At 33.5% G+C, this 19,780-nt stretch overlaps 2 protein-coding genes across 4 annotated transcripts in view; one reads left to right on the top strand and one right to left on the bottom strand.

Moving 5' to 3' along the window:
- Positions 1–11,032, bottom strand: part of LOC117120744 (cAMP-dependent protein kinase catalytic subunit PRKX-like) — a 43,264-nt gene extending 32,232 nt beyond the window's left edge. Inside the window, exons 1-4 of one of the 3 annotated variants that reach the window (XM_033265842.1) lie at positions 10,964–11,032; positions 10,693–10,796; positions 10,320–10,534; positions 3,376–3,544 (exon numbers count right to left, since the gene is read on the bottom strand). In XM_033265842.1, the coding sequence (XP_033121733.1) occupies positions 3,376–3,544; positions 10,320–10,461 (311 nt within the window). In that variant the 5' untranslated portion in view covers positions 10,462–10,534; positions 10,693–10,796; positions 10,964–11,032. Of the gene's footprint in view, positions 1–3,375; positions 3,545–10,319 lie in introns of all 3 variants that reach the window. The other 2 variants (XM_033265827.1, XM_033265835.1) reach the window with 2 other exon arrangements.
- Positions 11,033–14,380: 3,348 nt separating this feature from the next.
- LOC117120738 (E3 ubiquitin-protein ligase rnf213-alpha-like) overlaps positions 14,381–19,780 on the top strand; it is a 59,102-nt gene continuing 53,702 nt past the window's right edge. The window contains exons 1-3 of the mRNA XM_033265815.1: positions 14,381–14,645; positions 17,790–18,012; positions 18,352–19,607. Of these exons, the coding sequence (XP_033121706.1) occupies positions 17,796–18,012; positions 18,352–19,607 (1,473 nt within the window). The 5' untranslated portion in view covers positions 14,381–14,645; positions 17,790–17,795. The remainder of the gene's footprint in view (positions 14,646–17,789; positions 18,013–18,351; positions 19,608–19,780) is intronic.

Genomic DNA, 19,780 nt, shown 5'->3' with positions numbered 1-19,780 from the left:
TAACTTCTTTGTTATAGTTTATCTCTTTAATTCCTCGGTGCATTTGGATTTAGGGATACCGGTATCATAACTAAAGGGTAGTTTTTTTTTACAACTACTGTATAATGATAGTTTAGTTTCTTTACAGGCTGTGGTATAAATAAATAATAGTGGTATGTGTATAAAAAGGGGCATTAAAAGTCGATTATAAAAGTACTGTAGAAGGAACTAAACCAGTTTCTTTATGAATCAGTTTCACTATTGATTCATTTAAAATTGTCAAGGTGATCACACTATATAAGCCTTTATTTGGTAAATATAAAGCACACTTATTACAAAATATGGCTACAAAATACCATTGAAAGTGATACAAAAAGTACCCACGTAAAAGAATTGCATCCATTTTCTATTGACTTAATTTAGGTCCAGAGGCAATGGTCTAATGGGGGTCCTGGGGAACTCTCCCTATGCAAAGACAAACTAGGACATTTTGGGTTACTTTAAGCTTAAAATGTTACACATAATTTACTAGGGAATAAAATACATTATTTTTAACTTCTTTAATTTGACTGAATATAACATACTGATGAGATAGCGTAAAACCTCGAATAGGAGCCCAATGGGCTTAATCTCGAGAAGAAGCCTATCTCAAATTGAAGCTGCCCTCTTTAGTTTGCAAAAGTAGCCTCGAAAAGAAGCCCATCTTGAAAAGAAGCCCTTACAAAGTTCTCAATAAAAAGAAGCTCATGGCTTCTATATTCAAGGTTTTATAGTACTGTATGCTTATCCATTGGAAGAAATTCCAGGGTGGGAAAGGGGGAGGGGGGCTAAAGTCCTCCCCCCATGGAAATAAGTCAGTTGTTTTACTGTAGTAGGTCAACTTGCAGAAACTAATATTTACTAAATAAAAATATTATTTTCTCCAAATTTTCATTTGCCATACGAAAAGCTAAAAAATAGAAAAGAAAGAAAATTGATAAAAAAATAATTATTACAGATAACCATAAGTAGGCCTATATAGCAATAGAATATAACAGAAAATTGAATGAAATGAATAATTAAACTTAATTAAAAATAAATATTCTGATTAATATTTATTTAAATGAATAATAATTTGATATGATATCCAAGAGGATTAAATAAGCATTTCCACTTGTAAAATTTAAAATATAAGAAATACAGACAGAAATCATTCAGCCAGAGGAAAACTAATGGGGCTTTAATATGTCTGTCTCTTATACACATCTAGATGTGTATAAGAGACAGAAACCAGGCATTACATGCATAGGAACTAAAAAGAAGCTCATGGCTTCTATATTCAAGGTTTTATGGTACTGTATGCTTATCCATTGGAAGCAATTCCAGGGTGGGAAAGGGGGAGGGGGGCTAAAGTCCTCCCCCCCCCCATGGAAATAAGTCAGTTGTTTTACTGTAGTAGGTCAACTTGCAGAAACTAATATTTACTAAATAAAAAAATTATTTTCTCCAAATTTTCATTTGCCATACGAAAAGCTAAAAAATAGAAAAGAAAGAAAATTGATAAAAAAATAATTATTACAGATAACCATAAGTAGGCCTATATAGCAATAGAATATAACAGAAAATTGAATGAAATGAATAATTAAACTTAATTAAAAATAAATATTCTGATTAATATTTATTTAAATGAATAATAATTTGATATGATATCCAAGAGGATTAAATAAGCATTTCCACTTGTAAAATTTAAAATATAAGAAATACAGACAGAAATCATTCAGCCAGAGGAAAACTACCAAATGAGACATTAGCACACATAGCAAAAGGTTAAATAATTATTGCATAAATCCAACAGGAGAGGAAAACTGCTACTGCAGCTCACTGTGTTGATTTGTAATGGCCTTCGGCAAACGCATGATTTATAACCTATGCAATTTGTACATTCGATGTAATTAAAAATGTAACAGACTTTCATATGGATGTGTACAAATTTCAAATGCTGTCGGTAAGATCATCTAAACACTTCTTGACAAGCGTCATTTCCTTTAATTTTATATTCTGCCAACAATTTTAAGTCATATAATAATAATGCATATATTTTAATTAATTACTTTATCAGAAATTTAATAAAGATTTTACCATTAGCTACAAACAGCGTATCAAGGAAATAACACATACTTGGCTATTGACTAGCTGCCTCAACATATAGCTGCACCAATCTCAAAGTGCCATAAATTGGGTTTTTTTTTTTAGCTGCTTTGGGTTAACGAATGGGTTGTTTTCCCCAACAAGAGTGTAAATTAATTTGGTCAGGGGCTGCTCAAAACCTCTTGGAGGGGGGGGGGAAAGCAGAAGTCTCTGGAAGCTATGACAAGGGGTTTAAAAGACTAATATTTAATCAATTTTAAAGTCAACCATCTGTGAAAATACATAATTTTTTTTCTGCGCAATAATGTGTTTTTATTCCCCCGACAGGAGGGGCCAACTCTCTCCGATGGTAGACTCTGGCCTTCTGCTCCCTCCCCTCCCCCATAGCAACACCCTTGATATCTAAAAATCAAAGATGATAAGTTAGATGTACTGTATGTTACATACTGTCTGTACTTACAGACAGTATTTATGTGAACAGCTATACTGTACACAAAAGGTGGCTTACAATGTACATAGTGAATTGGTATATGACAATGCTAACTTCCATACAGTCCTACGCTAAGACAACAAACATTAAACATTATGACACGCTATCTCTTGTGAGTGATGCTACAAGCCATTTCACAGCACTGATTTTTTTTAGTTTGCACATTTTCAGGTGAAGTATAATGGGTGAAAAATCTACATCCATAAAAACAAAGCTAAATCTAAAACACACATGATTATTTTCCTTTGGGGTATTACAAATTAAGTTTATATTTTACAAAAATAAATTTGTATTTATTATTGAAAATTACTAATTAAAACACATACTGTACTTTAACAATTTAAAATTGAAGTAATAAAGATTGTTTATTATTGCTTTTTTTTTTTATTCTGAGAACACTTTTTGAATTTATTAAAAACACTGAGGCTGAAATTGCTTAAAAATTAAGAACAAAATAAGAATAAATTGAGGCTGAGGTAAAATGTCAAATGAGGTTTTTATTTTTTAAAAAAAGAAAACAAACAAATCTTATCTGCACCTTATTTGCAGTATAAGTGTGACTAAGTGTAACACCCTCTATAATACAGTAAAGTAATATATTGTACAATAATTTTGTACTGTATGTTTGAGAAGTGTGTAACATACAAAAAGAACATTTTGAGCCTGAAATCCGCAAAATAATAAGAACACTAAGCCTGACAAAGTTTTACTGATTCTTCTTATATTGTGTACTGTATCTCTTTTTGAATCTTTGAAAATAATACTCAAAAAATACTTACACTTTCACAATAAATGGATGCGCTGTACTTGACAATATTTCTTTTTCATTTTTTACGTGCTCAACTTGTCCAAGGCGTATGATATCGTTAATATTCAATATTTTCATAGCAACATAGCTTTTTTCTACCTTGTCTCTCGCAACAAGAACTCGACCAAATGACCCAGTGCCTGGTAATCAGAGATAAAAATAAAAGGCTAGATATAATTAAATAATCAATATTGTTTTACGTTACGTTAAGTAAAAGACAATTGGTAGAGCATTCAAAATTCAGGTTATAGCCAAATGAAGGGCTTTTTGACCTGTGTGAAAGGGGCATAAGGCTCTTCCCCAGTCCCTATCCCCTCCCTGCATGACCACTGCTCTAGATCAAAACTTCACTGTTTATACTTTGACAGCTTTGTTCACCTCTAAACATCAGAACAGGGCAGTCATCTGTCTAAAAATTGAACACGACCTGTCATCACTTTATGGGAATTGATACACTTTATGGAAACTCTTGAAAACCTCCACTTCAAAGGACTCTGATAGAGAGGTACAGTAATTTGAACACACTTTAGAAAAGAATCTGAAGTATTTAGTGACTTCCAACAAATGTACCTTTTGAAGATAACAATGCTGACTGGGTATAATATGGGGGAGAGGGATAGATCAAGGGGGAAATGGTGCCAGGGCACCCCAAAAAATAAAGAAGAGAAAAAAAGGAGAAAGAGGGGAGCAAAACAAGCTAATTTTTTATTCCATGTACAAGTACAGTATCTATGGTCAAGCATTTCTAAACAAGACTCTCACAGGTGTGAGGTCACTATTGAATAAATGGGATCACATTCAATAAAAAAAAAATGATATAGTTGGATGTAGGAAGGGTAAAATGGAAAGGAATAAGTAGTTTTGCGTGGTATGAATTTCGGTAAAAAGATTGCTCATTAATATAATTCCTGGGAGACAAGGAAATTATTCTGATGAAAGAAAGGAATATTAGAGAGTTTACTTCCACTGTATTTGGTTTATTTAAATCGATAAACACAGTTGTATTATAATCAGACCAGATGATCTTGAGATTGGACAATCACAAATAATGTGCAGAATATGCTTTATTATGGTTTGAAATGAAAAAAAAAAACCGGATTAACTTTACAACAGAATAGTTATGTGATGACAGTTTACAGTATATACTTTACCACAACCAATAATTAACCATATCTACGTAATGACTAATTACCGTAGAAAACCACAACTTTTAACTCCCTGCTTAAATACAAGGTTAAAGTAGGAAAAAACAGTGTGTGAGGTGTTAATTTTGACAGATTACTCTCTGTAACAAATAATAAACCATATCTACCAATGACAATACAGTATTGCACTTACATTTGATCTATAATCAGCCTTGGCCTTCTATCATGGACCTACACCTTATAAATTGCATCAATGCTCCTCTATATGGTCACTGTCTGACCTAACAATCACAGCATAAAATCATCTTGATACTGTATAGTATACCTCATCATAGGTCAATGACTTCTTGGCTGTATGATTATTACCAATATTCTTTATTCTACCTCAGTTTCAAGCCCATAATTATTCGTGCGAATCAAAAGCATCAGTTGATGAGCATTCACATTTTTATCAGAGTTTTTCGGTTCAGCTAAATCACTAGTTCGAACTGTTTTTACTTTTTGCAAAAAAAAAAAAACAGAGTTGCTGGCGTTGACTTGGGTAGCAAAAAAGTCTTGAAATTTGTAATATTATTGTATGAATGTTTCTTTGTAGAAAGTTGGTATTAGCAAAATCTAGGCCTACATGGCTTTGAACTGAATTCAAGTTTTAATGGAAGTTAATAACTTATTTTGTAGCTGCAAGGTTATTTAAATGTTTAAATGAGCAAATTTAATGTTTTTATTTGAATGTTAAAGTGAAAAAAGTGTGGTTAATGCCCTTCTCCTACCCAGTTTTTAAATATTCAAAAATATGTATCTGAACCATTCCCGAGTTTTCCATCAAACACCAAATTTGTTAGGAAAATCAGTCGTACAACATATCAAAATGTTTTTTTCCTCTGACGCCTGGCTTTAAGCGTACTTGTGTAAATTTATAGTCCAAGTATCGAAATGCACGCCATCGTGTCAGGATTCAATATTTTGACATTAATTATGTCATCAACAGGAGTCATTCATGATGATGACATGTCAAAATATTGAATCTTCACACGATGGCGTGTATTTCAATACCTGGAATATGTATTACTGTCTTATCTGAGATTAATCAGTAGACCTTTCAGTTTTTGTGTTAATTCTTTAAATTAAAAAAAAATTATGAACCAAATTTCATTACAAAAATGTAGGAACCAGCTGATCAGTGATGGAAATTATTTAAAGGCCATATTTCATATGTACAAAGTACAATCAGCAAATTGAGTGGGAGTTATCAATGAAGTGATTCAATATTTGAGCTGCAAAACTGGTATTAAGGTCAAGAGTTAAGTTCAATGCTTCCACAAGTCAAGAATATGCAGTAATGTACACTCTTTTTTTTTTTTTTTTATAAGAACAAGTATTAAACATTTTGCCCAGGCTCATGCTTATTTTTTTGCCAATTTTAGGCCTAAAATGTTGTTAGTTTGTTCATACACACTTTTCAAAGATAGAAAATTATTCCTCCAGTTTAGTATTGTGTCGTACCATTCTGATGGAACTTCAGATTATCACATCTGATGACTTAATGGAGTAGATATAATGTTTAAATTAAAACCAAAGGTACTATAAACACAAGAGAAAGAGCATTCGCATAGCAAAAATGAGGCGGAAATTGGTCCAGAAGTATGCAGCACCCTTCTCTTAATGAAAGTTTATCTATACTTGGTCCAGATATACATGGCACCCTTCTGTTGCTAAGTAAATCCAGATGTATGTGGCGTCCTTCTCTTTCCGCTAATGATGGAAACTTTATAAACTAATCAGAGTCCACTCATACTATTCTCAGGATTCAAGATTCAAAATAATTTTATTGTCTGAAAATCTCAGAAATTAAATTCCACTGGCAGTGTTACAAGTGTAACATGTGTCTGTCATTTTATTCTTTTGGTTTATTTATGCCTACTTGTTTGTAGCTTATGGATAATGACAACGATTTCTACCTCGGTACAAAAGAGTTTATGTATTTACCGGTACAGTTTATGTAAGTTTGGCAGAAGTTTTTGACATCTACATAGCCAAATGGTATTCCTATCATGCATTTCAGTGAACAGTATTTTTCTGTGAAGAACTCTACCTTGTGTTTCTAGTATCTTAAACCCTTTCAAACATTAATACAGGTATGTGACTAGCTTGATTCATTGGTTTTTCTAGTTTTTTTTTTAAATTAAAACCTCATTTGATATTTTACTTTAGCCTCAATTTTTTTTCTTATTTTTTAAGGAATTTTAGGATCGGTAATCTTAAAAAATGTGTTTCTTATAGAAAAGAGTAGACTATTCCTATGATATCTTGATGGCCCAATCAATAAATACTTTAATTATTTACAGTACCTTCATACAGTGGTGGGGAGGGGGGGGGGGGGGGGGGGGAGGGGAAAGGAATTATGGGGAAATGATGGGGGAACAAAGGTAGAGTGGGGGTTCTTGATGAAGAGAGCAGGGGGTACTAGGTTGCAAAATAAGGCAATATAATGTGATTTTTAACCACTTGAGTGCGATTTTTTTGCTAATTGTGTAGGGGTTAAAAATTAAATTTAAATTTAAAAAAAATTAAAAAATTAAAATTAAAATTAAAAATTAAAATTAAAATTAAAATTAAATTAAAATTCAATTGGGAGGGGGTTAGACGGCCTATTAATTCTTTTTTTGTAAAACTACTATAAACAATGTGCCATTGTAGTATGACCCTGAAGAAAAATCCTCTATGGCCATAGGCTCCATGTTACAGCAGAGTAGGTCTATGTTATGCTTTTAACAGGCACTTCAACAATTTTATTATTTCCTTTTAAGACAAATTTTATTTGCGGTTGCAAAATCAACTACACATCTACCTTTTTATAACATATAATTCTTTCTTAGACCATTGTTTTAAATTGCAATTCTTTCCTGTCGTAGATTCAAATATTTATTTAAATATCTCAGATCTCATTGCTTATTCTTCTTTTTAATGGTTATCAATGGTCATTTTGCAATGGATCTAAAAAGTGGTTGGTACTGTGAAATGACCTTAGAAAACATAAGCCTTTGTTTTGGTGACACAAAAATCACCATGAAGGTACAGTATTATACTGTGTCCTCTTTCGGTTTTTTCATTCACTAGGTGTTTCCCAGCCGCTTGGAGGTATAACGATTCTCACCTCCAGAGGACTAGTATAATCAAGATTATACTGCAGGTAAGTAACCCTTGCATAATCTTAAATTATACATTTATGGAATAATGATCGATATAGGTAATCTGACAATTTTTCTTAGACAATATTAATGAATTATATAATTATTTTATTTAAAATTTCTAAGGAACAGTCATTAATTATTTTATTATTATACTTGGATCTTGATCTAATTACTCTCCTTCAACCAGTTCACACGCCCATCTGCAGAAACTACTTTTTTGGAGAACACGACACGTACACAACGGATTGTATTTAACGAGGACCTATTTGGACAATCAGCAGACAGCGTTGCATCGCCTAACGCTTCCATGGACATCATACGAAGCAGACTGAGTGCTGGCTTTACTCCAACCAAAAAGACCTACACAAAATCATGGCCACATACACTAAATTTGTGTACTTGTTGTAGACATACAGTAGTGTTATCAAAAACAAATTTGACATATTCAAATCGTAAGGATTTTGGACTCGGCAGATGAAGAAAAGCTTATCGAGATGGCCATGAAATTCTGCAGTGCTACATGATCTTATTGATATAGCAATTTCACATGAAAAATAGATGGATTTAAACCAATCAATAACAACATTGAATAATTTGAAAAGTAATCAATAGTATAGTTATCCAGGAATTTGAAATAGAAGGGGCCAAGAGAGGGATTTTTCACAGGGACTAGAAAACATCAGCCCCATCATGGCTATGGCATATCTAGATGACCATAAACAGTATTCTCAAACTTTTCTATTTCTTTTCAAAACATGTATGTGATGGGGAGATATGGGGGCACTTGATTCTGTTCCGGATAATTCACCATCTCACTTTTTAAAAGGTTTCTGGTTGAGTGTGAACACTGGCTGTGATTGGGCCAAAAAGTGAAATATCTAGGATCAGCTTGATTTTACATTATTTTATTTATTTATTATTTTATAAAGCCCAATTTGTTATTTTCTCCCAGATAAAGAGATGGTTGCTACCATAAATTATTTAGGGCCTACGGTACTAGCTATGTAGAATAACACAAAAGACAATGTACAAAATAGTTTGCTTTTAAAATATATTCAACAATTTACACTTATTACTGTAGCCTATAGGCAATGCATTCAAACACAAGCAATTGCAGTGATTTTAGTTTGAATGAAATGTGTTCAATCCACCTACATGAATGAGGTCAAAGTTTGTGGTACAGTTAACTGGACTGCACTTTGGATTTGATCTAACTCAGTAGGGAAGAGAATCAACTTGTCAGTTTGAATTCTTATGAAAACCTGTAGAATCTATTAGCGGACCCAGTTGTTCACTTATGATGACATTCAAAAGACCGTAACAAAATCTATACTTTTTCTTTGTTTTTGCTGTGGCTAATATGTTCTTATTTTCATTCTTCTTATCAGTGGTGGTGTCAACAGAGACAGAGAGAGATTACCCCCAGCAGGACAGGTTTGGACCCTGCATCGTCTGATGCAGCAACGAGCTCGTCAGACCAAAAATAATAATTTGCCTATCCCTGAATAACGTTATTTTGATTGTCGATCCCTAATATTGTGGAGTAAAAGCACAATTTAAGGCTTTCCCTAAAAACTCTTTCTGTAAACCCTGGGATATGGATTCCAGGCCCTAACCAAGGCTCTAGTCGGCCCCTTGGTTCAGACCTCCTATTGGACCCCATGTAAGCAAATTTCTGGAACCACCACTTCTTCAATATTCGTTGGTCTATTTGTTAGCAGTGCACAGTTTATAGGTACATAATTCACCTTTGATGATTTACTGTAGGTCAGAAATTCAAAAGAGAATACAGTACTTTAATCAGGATAATTTACCATCCCAGATACAAATTTTACATTAACGTTGCAGTCTGGTATTTGATTCAAGACGTTTCTCTGTAAGAACCATTATGTAGCTGATTAAATAAATTTGCAAATGATTCTGTAATTTCTTGCCATTTTCAGTGATCGAGATTCACCTAATTTGCTTTCTTTTAAAAAAATCTAGAAACTTTAATTACAGGAATTTTAACACCTTTGATAGAATACTTCAATTTCTTTTTTTTATTCATACAGTATGTACTGTAGATATGTCCTTTGCGAACATTTTAAAGAAAAAATTATGTTGATAAAACCCTCCGTTAAGGATTTATGATTTTTTGAGTAACATGACCTCCGAAAATATGGCCGAAACGCTAAGTTATTTCTGTTGGTTACGCTTCGCTGCTCAGCATTGTTTGTCATCGATGCGTGAAAAAGAGATCCTAGTTAAAACATGGTTTAGAATATGTGTATGCCAACATGATGAAGACAACACATCGTTATACCTATAATATAAAAACTCACAATTGAAAAATGTGAGGTTTGGTTTTATGGAGTTGTCCACCTAGGCCTACACAGTATTTTAAGATCTGTATCCAGAGATTGATTGTATCTGTACAAATGTTTACATTATTGTGAAGATCAAAGGGGGTCAAATAACTGTACATGTACAAACATAGAAATAGGCCAATTAGGTCCTAAACAGGTTTTGGGGCCACACAAACTTGGCCACCGACTGATCTACTAAAATTAATAAAACAACTTCCTTTTAAATCTTACCGACTGTTTTTATCAAATCAAAATCCTTCAGGGAAAACACTCGATCATCTAACATTCCGGGAGGTGGTGGTTCTTTTATTCTTGCTTTTGACGAAGGGTTCTTTTTACTACTTTTTCCTTTAGCAATTTTTGAAGAGGCCATTTCGTTTTCTTATCTCCAACCTCCAAAGAATAATAGCTGAAGACACAACTTGGCTGATGTGACTTTATCCACGCTATTTGGTAACAATTGAAAGAATGCTTAAGTGTGTTACTACATGCTTACACCATGATTAAGTCCAACAATTGACAGACAAACACATATAATCCTCAATAAGAGCTTTTACCAACACAAAAGGTAGCATGTTTCAATACAAAATCGATTTGTGATTACCCGCTCAAGTTGTAAACAGTGCAGCGTCGACGATTATGCAGCCGACAGAGTCGATTGGAGTGCAGTAAGTCCAGCAGTCGAACGGGGTCGCTCATTCCGCGAGGCTAAAAAAAATCAACAGTTGTTATGATCTGCTATCAGTACCATTTTCACTAGGCCTAGATAACAAATCAATATGCAACATGTTTGTAAACTATTATGGCAATACAGTAATGCTCAGTTTGTATAAGTACTGAATTACTCCAAGGAAACTAAGAAAGTAAGCACTCACTGTTCTGTTGTGCTTCCTGTGTTGCATAGGAGTCAACTCAACCTAACTGTAACTTTACTGCATTCCAAAAATATAACTTGCATTGCTCCCCCTACAGAAATCACCGAACTTTCATTTTTCCTGAGAAAAAACAATGTTTCGCAGGACCGATATATTTTAATATCTTATTGTTTGTTATCTTATTGCTGTTTTTTTTTATTATATAATTAATTGTTTTAATATTTAATACTAGGCCTCAATATATTATTTTAAATATTGATCCTACTCATACATTGGAGTGATGATGATTAATATTTTATTTTATTACATTATGATGTATTTTACTATTATATCACTGTTTTTATTCACCGCCAACGTCACCATCATCGTCACTATCTCAGCATCGTCACCATCACTATAATCATCATGTCATCAGGATCATCATCATCATCAGCAGCAGCAGCAGCATTATCATCATCACGTGCCTGCCATCACGATAATCACCATCACGACCCTCATTACGATCACCATCATCCCATCAACATCACGCCCATAATGGCATCATCACTATCACAATTTGAGTGAAAATTCTTTTTTACATGAAGAAAGGCAGAAATTTATATTCAATTTTATGTCCGAGAGTGCCCGGCATTTCCGTTCATCTAGAGGTCATAATCGTAAATTTTCTTACCGTAAACAGCCCCAACCATCACCATGGTGGAGCATTATTCTTTTGCGACTCTTTTGTAGTATACAGCTGTATATCTTTTAATAAGGCAAAAAAAAAATAAATAAATAGATAAATTAAATTGTATCTTGTAAATTATGTTGGCCACGTTTTGAGAAAATCCAAACAAAAAATGGGTAGGTCGGTAGTAAAACTTTTTTTCGAAGTTTCATGGAAAACTGTCCCTCCATACCGATGTCCCCTGAACGGGTAAAGGACAGGATTGTTTATAACAGTTCTATGTCGTAAAAGAACGTCACGCACATGTTGCGTTTCTGAAGTTGATCTGTAACCATTTCAAAATTAAAAGTATTAAGTACTGTGATGTGAATAGATTCAGGAATGCAATTAACTTTTTCTACCATGAGGGCGGGCTACAAATTCCTTTGATTCACATGCAGCTATTTCTAGCATTTCAAGGCATTATAAAGACATCATTCGTAGCCATATCGTGGGAAATAGTTTGTTCATATAATGACCATATAATAAAGTGTATTTAATATAAATGTTTCCTATGCAAGTTATTTTTCGTTAGTTATTAATATTATATCCTTTAACTGCATTATTATTATTGTTATTATTATTATTATTATTATTATCGAACAACTAAAGCATTGGTCAACTACTATATATGACATATATATAATATTCATATAATGACCATATAATAAAGTGTATTGAATATAAATGTTGCCTATGCAAGTTATTTTTCGTTAGTTATTAATATTATATCCTTACTGCATTATTATTATTGTTATTATTATTATATTATTATTATTATTATTATTATTATTATTATTATTATTATTATTATTATTATCGAACAACTAAAGCATTGGTCAACTACCGTACTATATGACAAAACGAAACAGAAAGAAAACCTGCAATTGCGATCGATTCAATTACTGCAAACTTCATTTGATCATCCTTAGAGTTCACATTTCCTTGTATTGATACTGCATAGATTTAATTCAAAACAAAAATCTTTTAGATTCACAATTTACCTTTTAGTTACAAATGAATAAGCCATAAGAAATGCAATTGGAGATCAAAATACAACTCAAAAAACAAAGTGAAACCCAAACTTTACCTAAATGAGACGGTACGGTTGTAAAATGTTTATCTCAGTTTTAATTTTTCCAGGTCAATAGATCAATAACACAAATGTGATCAATAAACGATAATATGTTTTATACCTAAAATGATCAAAGAATTTCATCTGGTCTTGATGTAATATATATAGACCCTATATATAGGACTATTCAGTACCCTAAAACCTCGAATTGAAGCCCTGGGCTTCTTATTTTTGCGAACTTTGGATTCGCACTCATTTTGTAAAATGTATAGGCTATCAATTCTTCGTGGACCAATTAGATAAAAATTGTGTGGGTCTGTCCCACTGTCCCATTTAGCTGACTACGGCATTGAACATACTCTCTTAATGTAAAAGAGTGAATTTTTACTCGAAAAGAGTGCCTACAGTCCCACTCCAATTTCACTCTTTTTTGAGTGAACATTCACTCTTAAATGAGTAAATATTATTCTTAAAATAGCGAAAAAATACTAAAATTCACTCTGAATAGAGTGACATCTCACTCTTTCTATCATTTCACTCCATAAGGAGTGGTCCAGTAGGCACTCTTTCACTCTTTGCATTAAGAGAGTAGGAGTAACGAAACATTAAACAAATAATAAACATGCTAAAGGCCTGTTTATACTTCAACGATAACGATAAAAAAAGCTAAAAAGCAATTGTTTACATAGGAAATAAAAGAAACAGGCCTAGAGAAGTTTTTACACTAGAACGATTCGATTTATCAGTATACGATAACAACATATGTTGACAAATCAAATCAAATAACGTCATAATCATGGAAAAACATTAAAATCGTAGGCCTAGTAGCAGTGGCGGCTCTATGATATTGGGGGGGGGGCTAAGTTGTCCGACAGGGGGACTTGAGCTCGTAGGCTCGAGCTCGGAGAAGGGGTTCAGAGGGGGTTCCCCCTCCCAAATGAGATTTTTTAAAAGAATATCAACCTACTGAGATGGCCGAAAACGGCACTCTCAGACTGTGACATTTCATCGTTTTTCCAGGATTATGACATCATCTGATTTGATTTGTTAAAAAAATTTTGTTATCATATAGGCCTACACGATAAATCGTTATCAAATCGTCCTAGTGTAAAAATTTCTCTTTATTTATTTTGTTTCGAACAATCGCTTTTTAGCTTATTGTATCGCTATCGTTGAAGTATAAACAGGCCTTGGTAAACAAAATTATCAACAAACAGATGCCCACACAGTATATATTTAATTTATGAATGTTCTCAGTGAACCAAATTTGTTTAATGTTCTCTTTCGTATTTTATTTTTAGTGTATTTTTAGTGTTTTTAGCTGAACGCGCAACAAAATTGTTTTTTAACAGATGAAGTTTTGGTTGAGTTCATTATTACTAAGGGAAGGATATATTTAGAAAAATGTATATTCAAATGCTGAAAATGCCATAAAATAGGTATTGCACATATGTTACCTTGAATCAATTTTATTTATAAGCAAATATTAAATACCAGTGTTTAAGTATAAATTAAGGTCCTTGTTTATATCTTGTTCTAATCTAATGTAACGATTATCAGACAGTACCATTTTTGTTGGAATTTCCAATGGTAGATATTGGGAAAACCCCGTATAGCTTGAGTTTTGCGACGATGACATCTAAAAAAGTGGTCGTTTAAAGGACCTAGATCTGGATAATTAATCGGTAAAAGGTAAAACTCCTTTTGGAGCATCATGCCGATGGTTTTGTGTCGTTCTTAGATCACACCAATTTACTACTACATCAAAGCAAGGCTTAAATGATAACTTGGATTACACCCTGAAGACAAAAACCTTACAACCTTAACCGTGTGTTGACGGAGAGGTGATGTGACTGAGACGGTGGTTTCGGCTTCCATACCCAGCACTGCCCAGCACTCAGGTAGTTATGACCCCAGATTTAAGTTAGGCCTAATACTGCTTCTGGTCGTATCACCCCTGTTTGAGTTGTTCAATTACTATATCAGGGTAGTTTCGCCCCGAAAACCACTCAAAAGAGGTGAAACGACCATGTTTTTGGCTAGGCGTTTCCCGAGCATCAGTGATAAACTGATATAAACAATATTAAAATTTTGTTAACTAACTAGGCCTATGCCTATTCAATTAATTAAAAAGAATTAATGAACTATACAGTAGTAATACCTACGTAGTATACAGTAGGCCTACTAGCCCTAGTGCTGCAATTGGTACTATTACGTTACTAGGCCCAGGTATAAAAACGGGCTATGTAAAGTGACGTTATCAGTGTATAGAGTACCACAGTTGGGTCGTCACGATGCCAGTTGGCGCTCTCTGTTATCAACAGACGTTGGTTACATTCATTACGCCTGAATGACTTCATAGGCTTTCTGGAATAAATGTACTAAAAACACAAAAGCTCGCATTATATTAGTAAAAACGGGCTATGTAAAGTGACGTTATCTATCTATAGAGTACCACAGTCGTGTCGTCACGATGCCAGGTGGCGCTCTCTGTTGTAAACAGACGTTGGTTACTGTTCATTGGGACACCTGAATGACTTTGTAGGCTTTCTGGAATAAATGTACTAAAAACACAAAAGCTCGCATTATATTAGTTATCGAACACACATTTAATCATCAATTAAAATTTACAAAGAAAATGTAAGATACAACATCTTAATAATTACCTTAGAAATTTATGATCAATGGTTTTTCTATGAAGAAAACGGCGTCCGGTTTAACACTTTTTGCAACGATAGCAACGGAGTAGTATCATGTGGTATCGTGACGTAACACTATAGTACTCTATGTGTAATTATTGCAGTTTGTCGAAAGGAAATATGAATTATTATTATATAGGCCTACTTAAATTAGAATTAGCTTAATCACAACAAACATTTGCTTTTTTACTAACAAAATTAGAAAAAAGGAAGAGGCAATTAATTCTTTTATTGTCCAAAATTACGAAACATAAGCTGGAAATTTGATATCAGATGCAGAAATCCTATACGAAAACATGTTTCTCATTCAATCATTTCATAAATAGTACACAATCTAGATATTAGTATACATCTAGACGAATAAAAAATTACATAAATATTTAAAACAATATAAAACAATGTACTGTACATAAAGTATAAGTATTATTTTATATTGTAACAAGAAAAATAATTACATTAAAAAAAGGAAGAAAGGTAGTATAATAGCATTAATATTTGGTGCTATAAAAATAATAATAACGATGATGCCATTGAAAAAAATATATAAAGTGGAATCCTACGAAAGATGAGGTAAAGGAATTGAAAATGTATTTTTATGTTTACGCAATTAAATAAAAATGATTATAAGATATTCATAAAAAAATTAATGATAAATTATGGGAATGTGTATGCCCATGACTATTGTAATATATATAAATATGCTGTTGTTATAAAAGTAAAAAACTGAAAAAAAAAAACAATAAAACATATTGTATATTCAAGGACTGTTTAATACTGTTAACATTTATGAGTCCTTGATAATTTCAATGTCTATAATAACTATTATAATTGTCAATGAAAATCTTACTCCACCATCAAAATATAATTTGTACAGGTATGAATAATAATTTAGCTAAAGAAGATCATTGTGTGGTCAAAAGCATGTGCGTCAAAAAAAAAAATGTGTTAGTCTCAGCTTCTGTAAGTGGTATATGTCTTCAATAATCCAACTACAGCATGTTATTGCAGTGTATTGTTTATGTAGTGATTAAAAATCAATTCAACAGAAACCATGGAGAGCAGCCATAGCAATGTTTAATTTAATTTTATTTAGTACTGTAGCAGGGCTGGAAAAAGTTTGTGACTGTGTGCCGGCAATCGGAGGCACTGACCTTTAACCCAGAGACATTCTAGAGAAAAACATTTTTTTTTCAACACATCACAATTTAAAATGCAAAATAAGATTTAATATTTTTGCTTGCTCCAAAGCACTAAATGTACTACTGTTTAACATTTGGTGCTGGAGGCTCATCAAGATAAGTTTCATGGTCGGAGGCACAAAAATATCTTCTCCAGGCTTGTTTTAGTAGGATTAAATGTTCCTTGCATACAACCATGTTCCACAACCAATGCCATAGGCAGGATTTTCAAATAGTGCGGGACAATATCAGTGTGGACCCACTTTACGTATCAATTCAAACAATGTGAACCCATTTTATGCAAAAATATGAAAAATCTGGACCCATTTAAAAAATTTTGCCCATTTTAGGCTAAATATGAGAAATCTGACCAAGTTTTCAAAAAGTGGACCCATTTTATGCATAAAATTGCATAATTTGGACCCATTTTTAAAAATGTGGACCCATTAGAAAAATTGGGTGGGACTGTCCCAACTGTCCCAATAGCTGCAGTAGCTATGGCATTGTCCACAACTTTTCTCTGTGTATGTCATAGTTGCACTCATGAGTCATGGTGTAGAGGAAGTGAAGTCATTTTGGGAATCCCACAATTGTTTTTGTCCAGTAATGAGCAAGAAGAAAGCATAAGCCTAAACACAAAAATCTTACTCCATCATCAAAATATAATTTGTACGGGTATGAATAATAAATTACCTGAAGAAGATCACTGTGTGGTCAAAAGCATGTGCGTCAAAAAAAAAATGTGTTAGTCTCAGCTTCTGTAAGTGGTATTTGTCTTCAATAATCTAGGTATGAAATAATTGAATTAACAAAAGATTGATAACAAAAATGCAAAAAAAAAAAAAATTAATTTATTTAAAGTGAACATTATAATCAGTGTTTTGAGATTTTTGGTGAGTTTAGCTTTTATATATGAAAAGCGGAATGCTTCAAATTTGTGTAGAGCCCTGAGGCCATGTTGGCACCAGGATTCGACAATGGCCGGGGTGGGTGACGTCCCCGACAGGAAGGCTGATTTCCCAACGAAAGCATAAGTTTGGATCGCCAAAACCTTACTTACAGAAGGTGGCGAGACTGTTCCTGTGACTTTAATATCCTCCCACAAAATAATTACAAAACGAGTAATTTCGTTTGGGTAACACATATTTCATAATTTGTTTTCATTTAGTGAACAATGGGCAATAAAGATAAATGCAAGACCAAAGGATGTGGAAATAAATGTGAAAAGAGGAAGAAGTTCTGCGTTAAATGCCATGCAGCCAATCAAACAACTACAACCACAGTTAAGTGTTGGAATTGTGACAATGATCATCCAGGAGTGGGCCTGTTTTGTCCGTACTGTGGAGAACCAAATAGTGGTCAAGTAAAAGAAGAAGCAACCCCTTCAACAGGTACAGTATTGTGTTTGATCATTTATTTATGACCAGAGGTAGCATCTTACTTGGATTTTCCAGTTGTAAGTAAAAAGAGCTCTTTACTGTAGCAGGATTTGTATCCAGGACTCTGAAATTGAAAGACAATTAGGATCAAACCACCAAGGTATATTACCACTACCATATATTTCCAACATAAGAGATAGGAGTTTGCTTACTGGAGGGGATTTTAAACTAATATTTGTTTTGAGGGATGTGAATGTGATAATTCACAGCATGATTTATATCTGTATGTTTGTTGAACACACTGATGATTTCATAGAAACAAAAGTATCATGAGTACATGTCTTTTTATAGAGTCTCTTGTTACGTCAAAATTAAAAAGACGACATAAAGAAGATGTTGACACTCTTACACAGCTGCTACCAAAGAGAAAACTTGAATGCAGTGCTTCAGGGGATACCAGTTTATCTCAAGATAGCAACAGACCAGTCCAGGGTCAGCCTGTAACAATCTCAGATACTTCTACAAATGAAAGACATAAAATCAAACCATCTGAAGGAGATCACAACAAAGTTGATGCATCCACTAATTCAGTGAAAGCAACCACTAGTACAGTAATGCCAAACAGTTTATCTCAAGATAGCAAAAGACCGACCCAGGGTCAGCCTGGAACTGTTGCAGAGACTTCTACAAATGAAAGACAAAAAAATGAACCATCTGAGGAAGATCACAACAAACTTGATGCATCCAGCGATTCAGTGGAAGCAACCGCTAATACAATGGTGACAAACAGTTTATCTCAAGATAGCAGCAGACATACAAATGACAGACATAAAAACAAACCATCAGATGAAGATCACAACAACACTGATGCATCCAGCAACCTAATAGAAGGAAATAGTACCATGTTGCCAAACGAAAGCCACAAACCATCTATGGATAGTTCCGGAAAACATTCAAGTAGTGTGTCAACAGATGGCCAACTTACAACAGACAGAAAAGATGAGATGCACTCAACACCTGTAGTTGTGCGCAATACCACAGTAGTAATTCAAGCAGAAGAATTGGTCCCTTCTGGACCACTGGATGGCAATACTATCAACACCAACAAGTCTGCTTTAGACTGCACCTCAAAAGATGAAGTTATTAGATATAAGGATGTAAAATTTGAAGAAAATTATGCTACCAAGTTCTCAAAAGTAAGTCAAGTATTTGGTGATACAGGACGTAAGTCTGAATCAGTTGGGTATACCCTCGGTGTAAATCAGAGCAGCACCCCTGAAAGGAAATCATGTGTTCATGACCCTGAAAGTAAACAAGCTGCAAGAGATACCAGTTTATCCAGTGATAGCAAGAGCACAACAGAAGAACATACTGGAACAACATCAGAAAATTCTACAAAAGCAGACCATGACACCCTAAAGCAGCAAGTGACAAAAGACAACTTACAGTCTAAACAATGCAGTTCGGGAGGTAAAGCAACACATGTTGCCACTTCAGAAGTGAGCAAACCCAATCAGAATACAAGAGTAAGTCAGAATGGTAATAACCATCATCAGAATCCAGATCAGTTGATGGACACAAGAGAAGATGATCCATCAGTTAAATGTGTAAGTATTTTTTACAGATTTAATTCACCAGAGTTTTTAAAACACATTTTAATGTAAATATTAGCAGCAAATTTCAAATTGCTCAGGATTTTTCCTCTTAAATATTAAAGCCAGGCCCTGGAGGAAAATTATAGGCCCTATATGTTTATATATATATATGTACAGGTATGTAT

The sequence above is a fragment of the Anneissia japonica genome, unplaced genomic scaffold, assembly GCF_011630105.1.
Source record: "Anneissia japonica isolate Jap-2015-1 unplaced genomic scaffold, ASM1163010v1 scaffold3888_len366471_cov172, whole genome shotgun sequence".
In the NCBI taxonomy this organism is placed as follows: domain Eukaryota; kingdom Metazoa; phylum Echinodermata; class Crinoidea; order Comatulida; family Comatulidae; genus Anneissia; species Anneissia japonica.
Note: the sequence above shows the minus strand (reverse complement) of the source record. Positions and strands in the feature narration are given on the sequence as shown.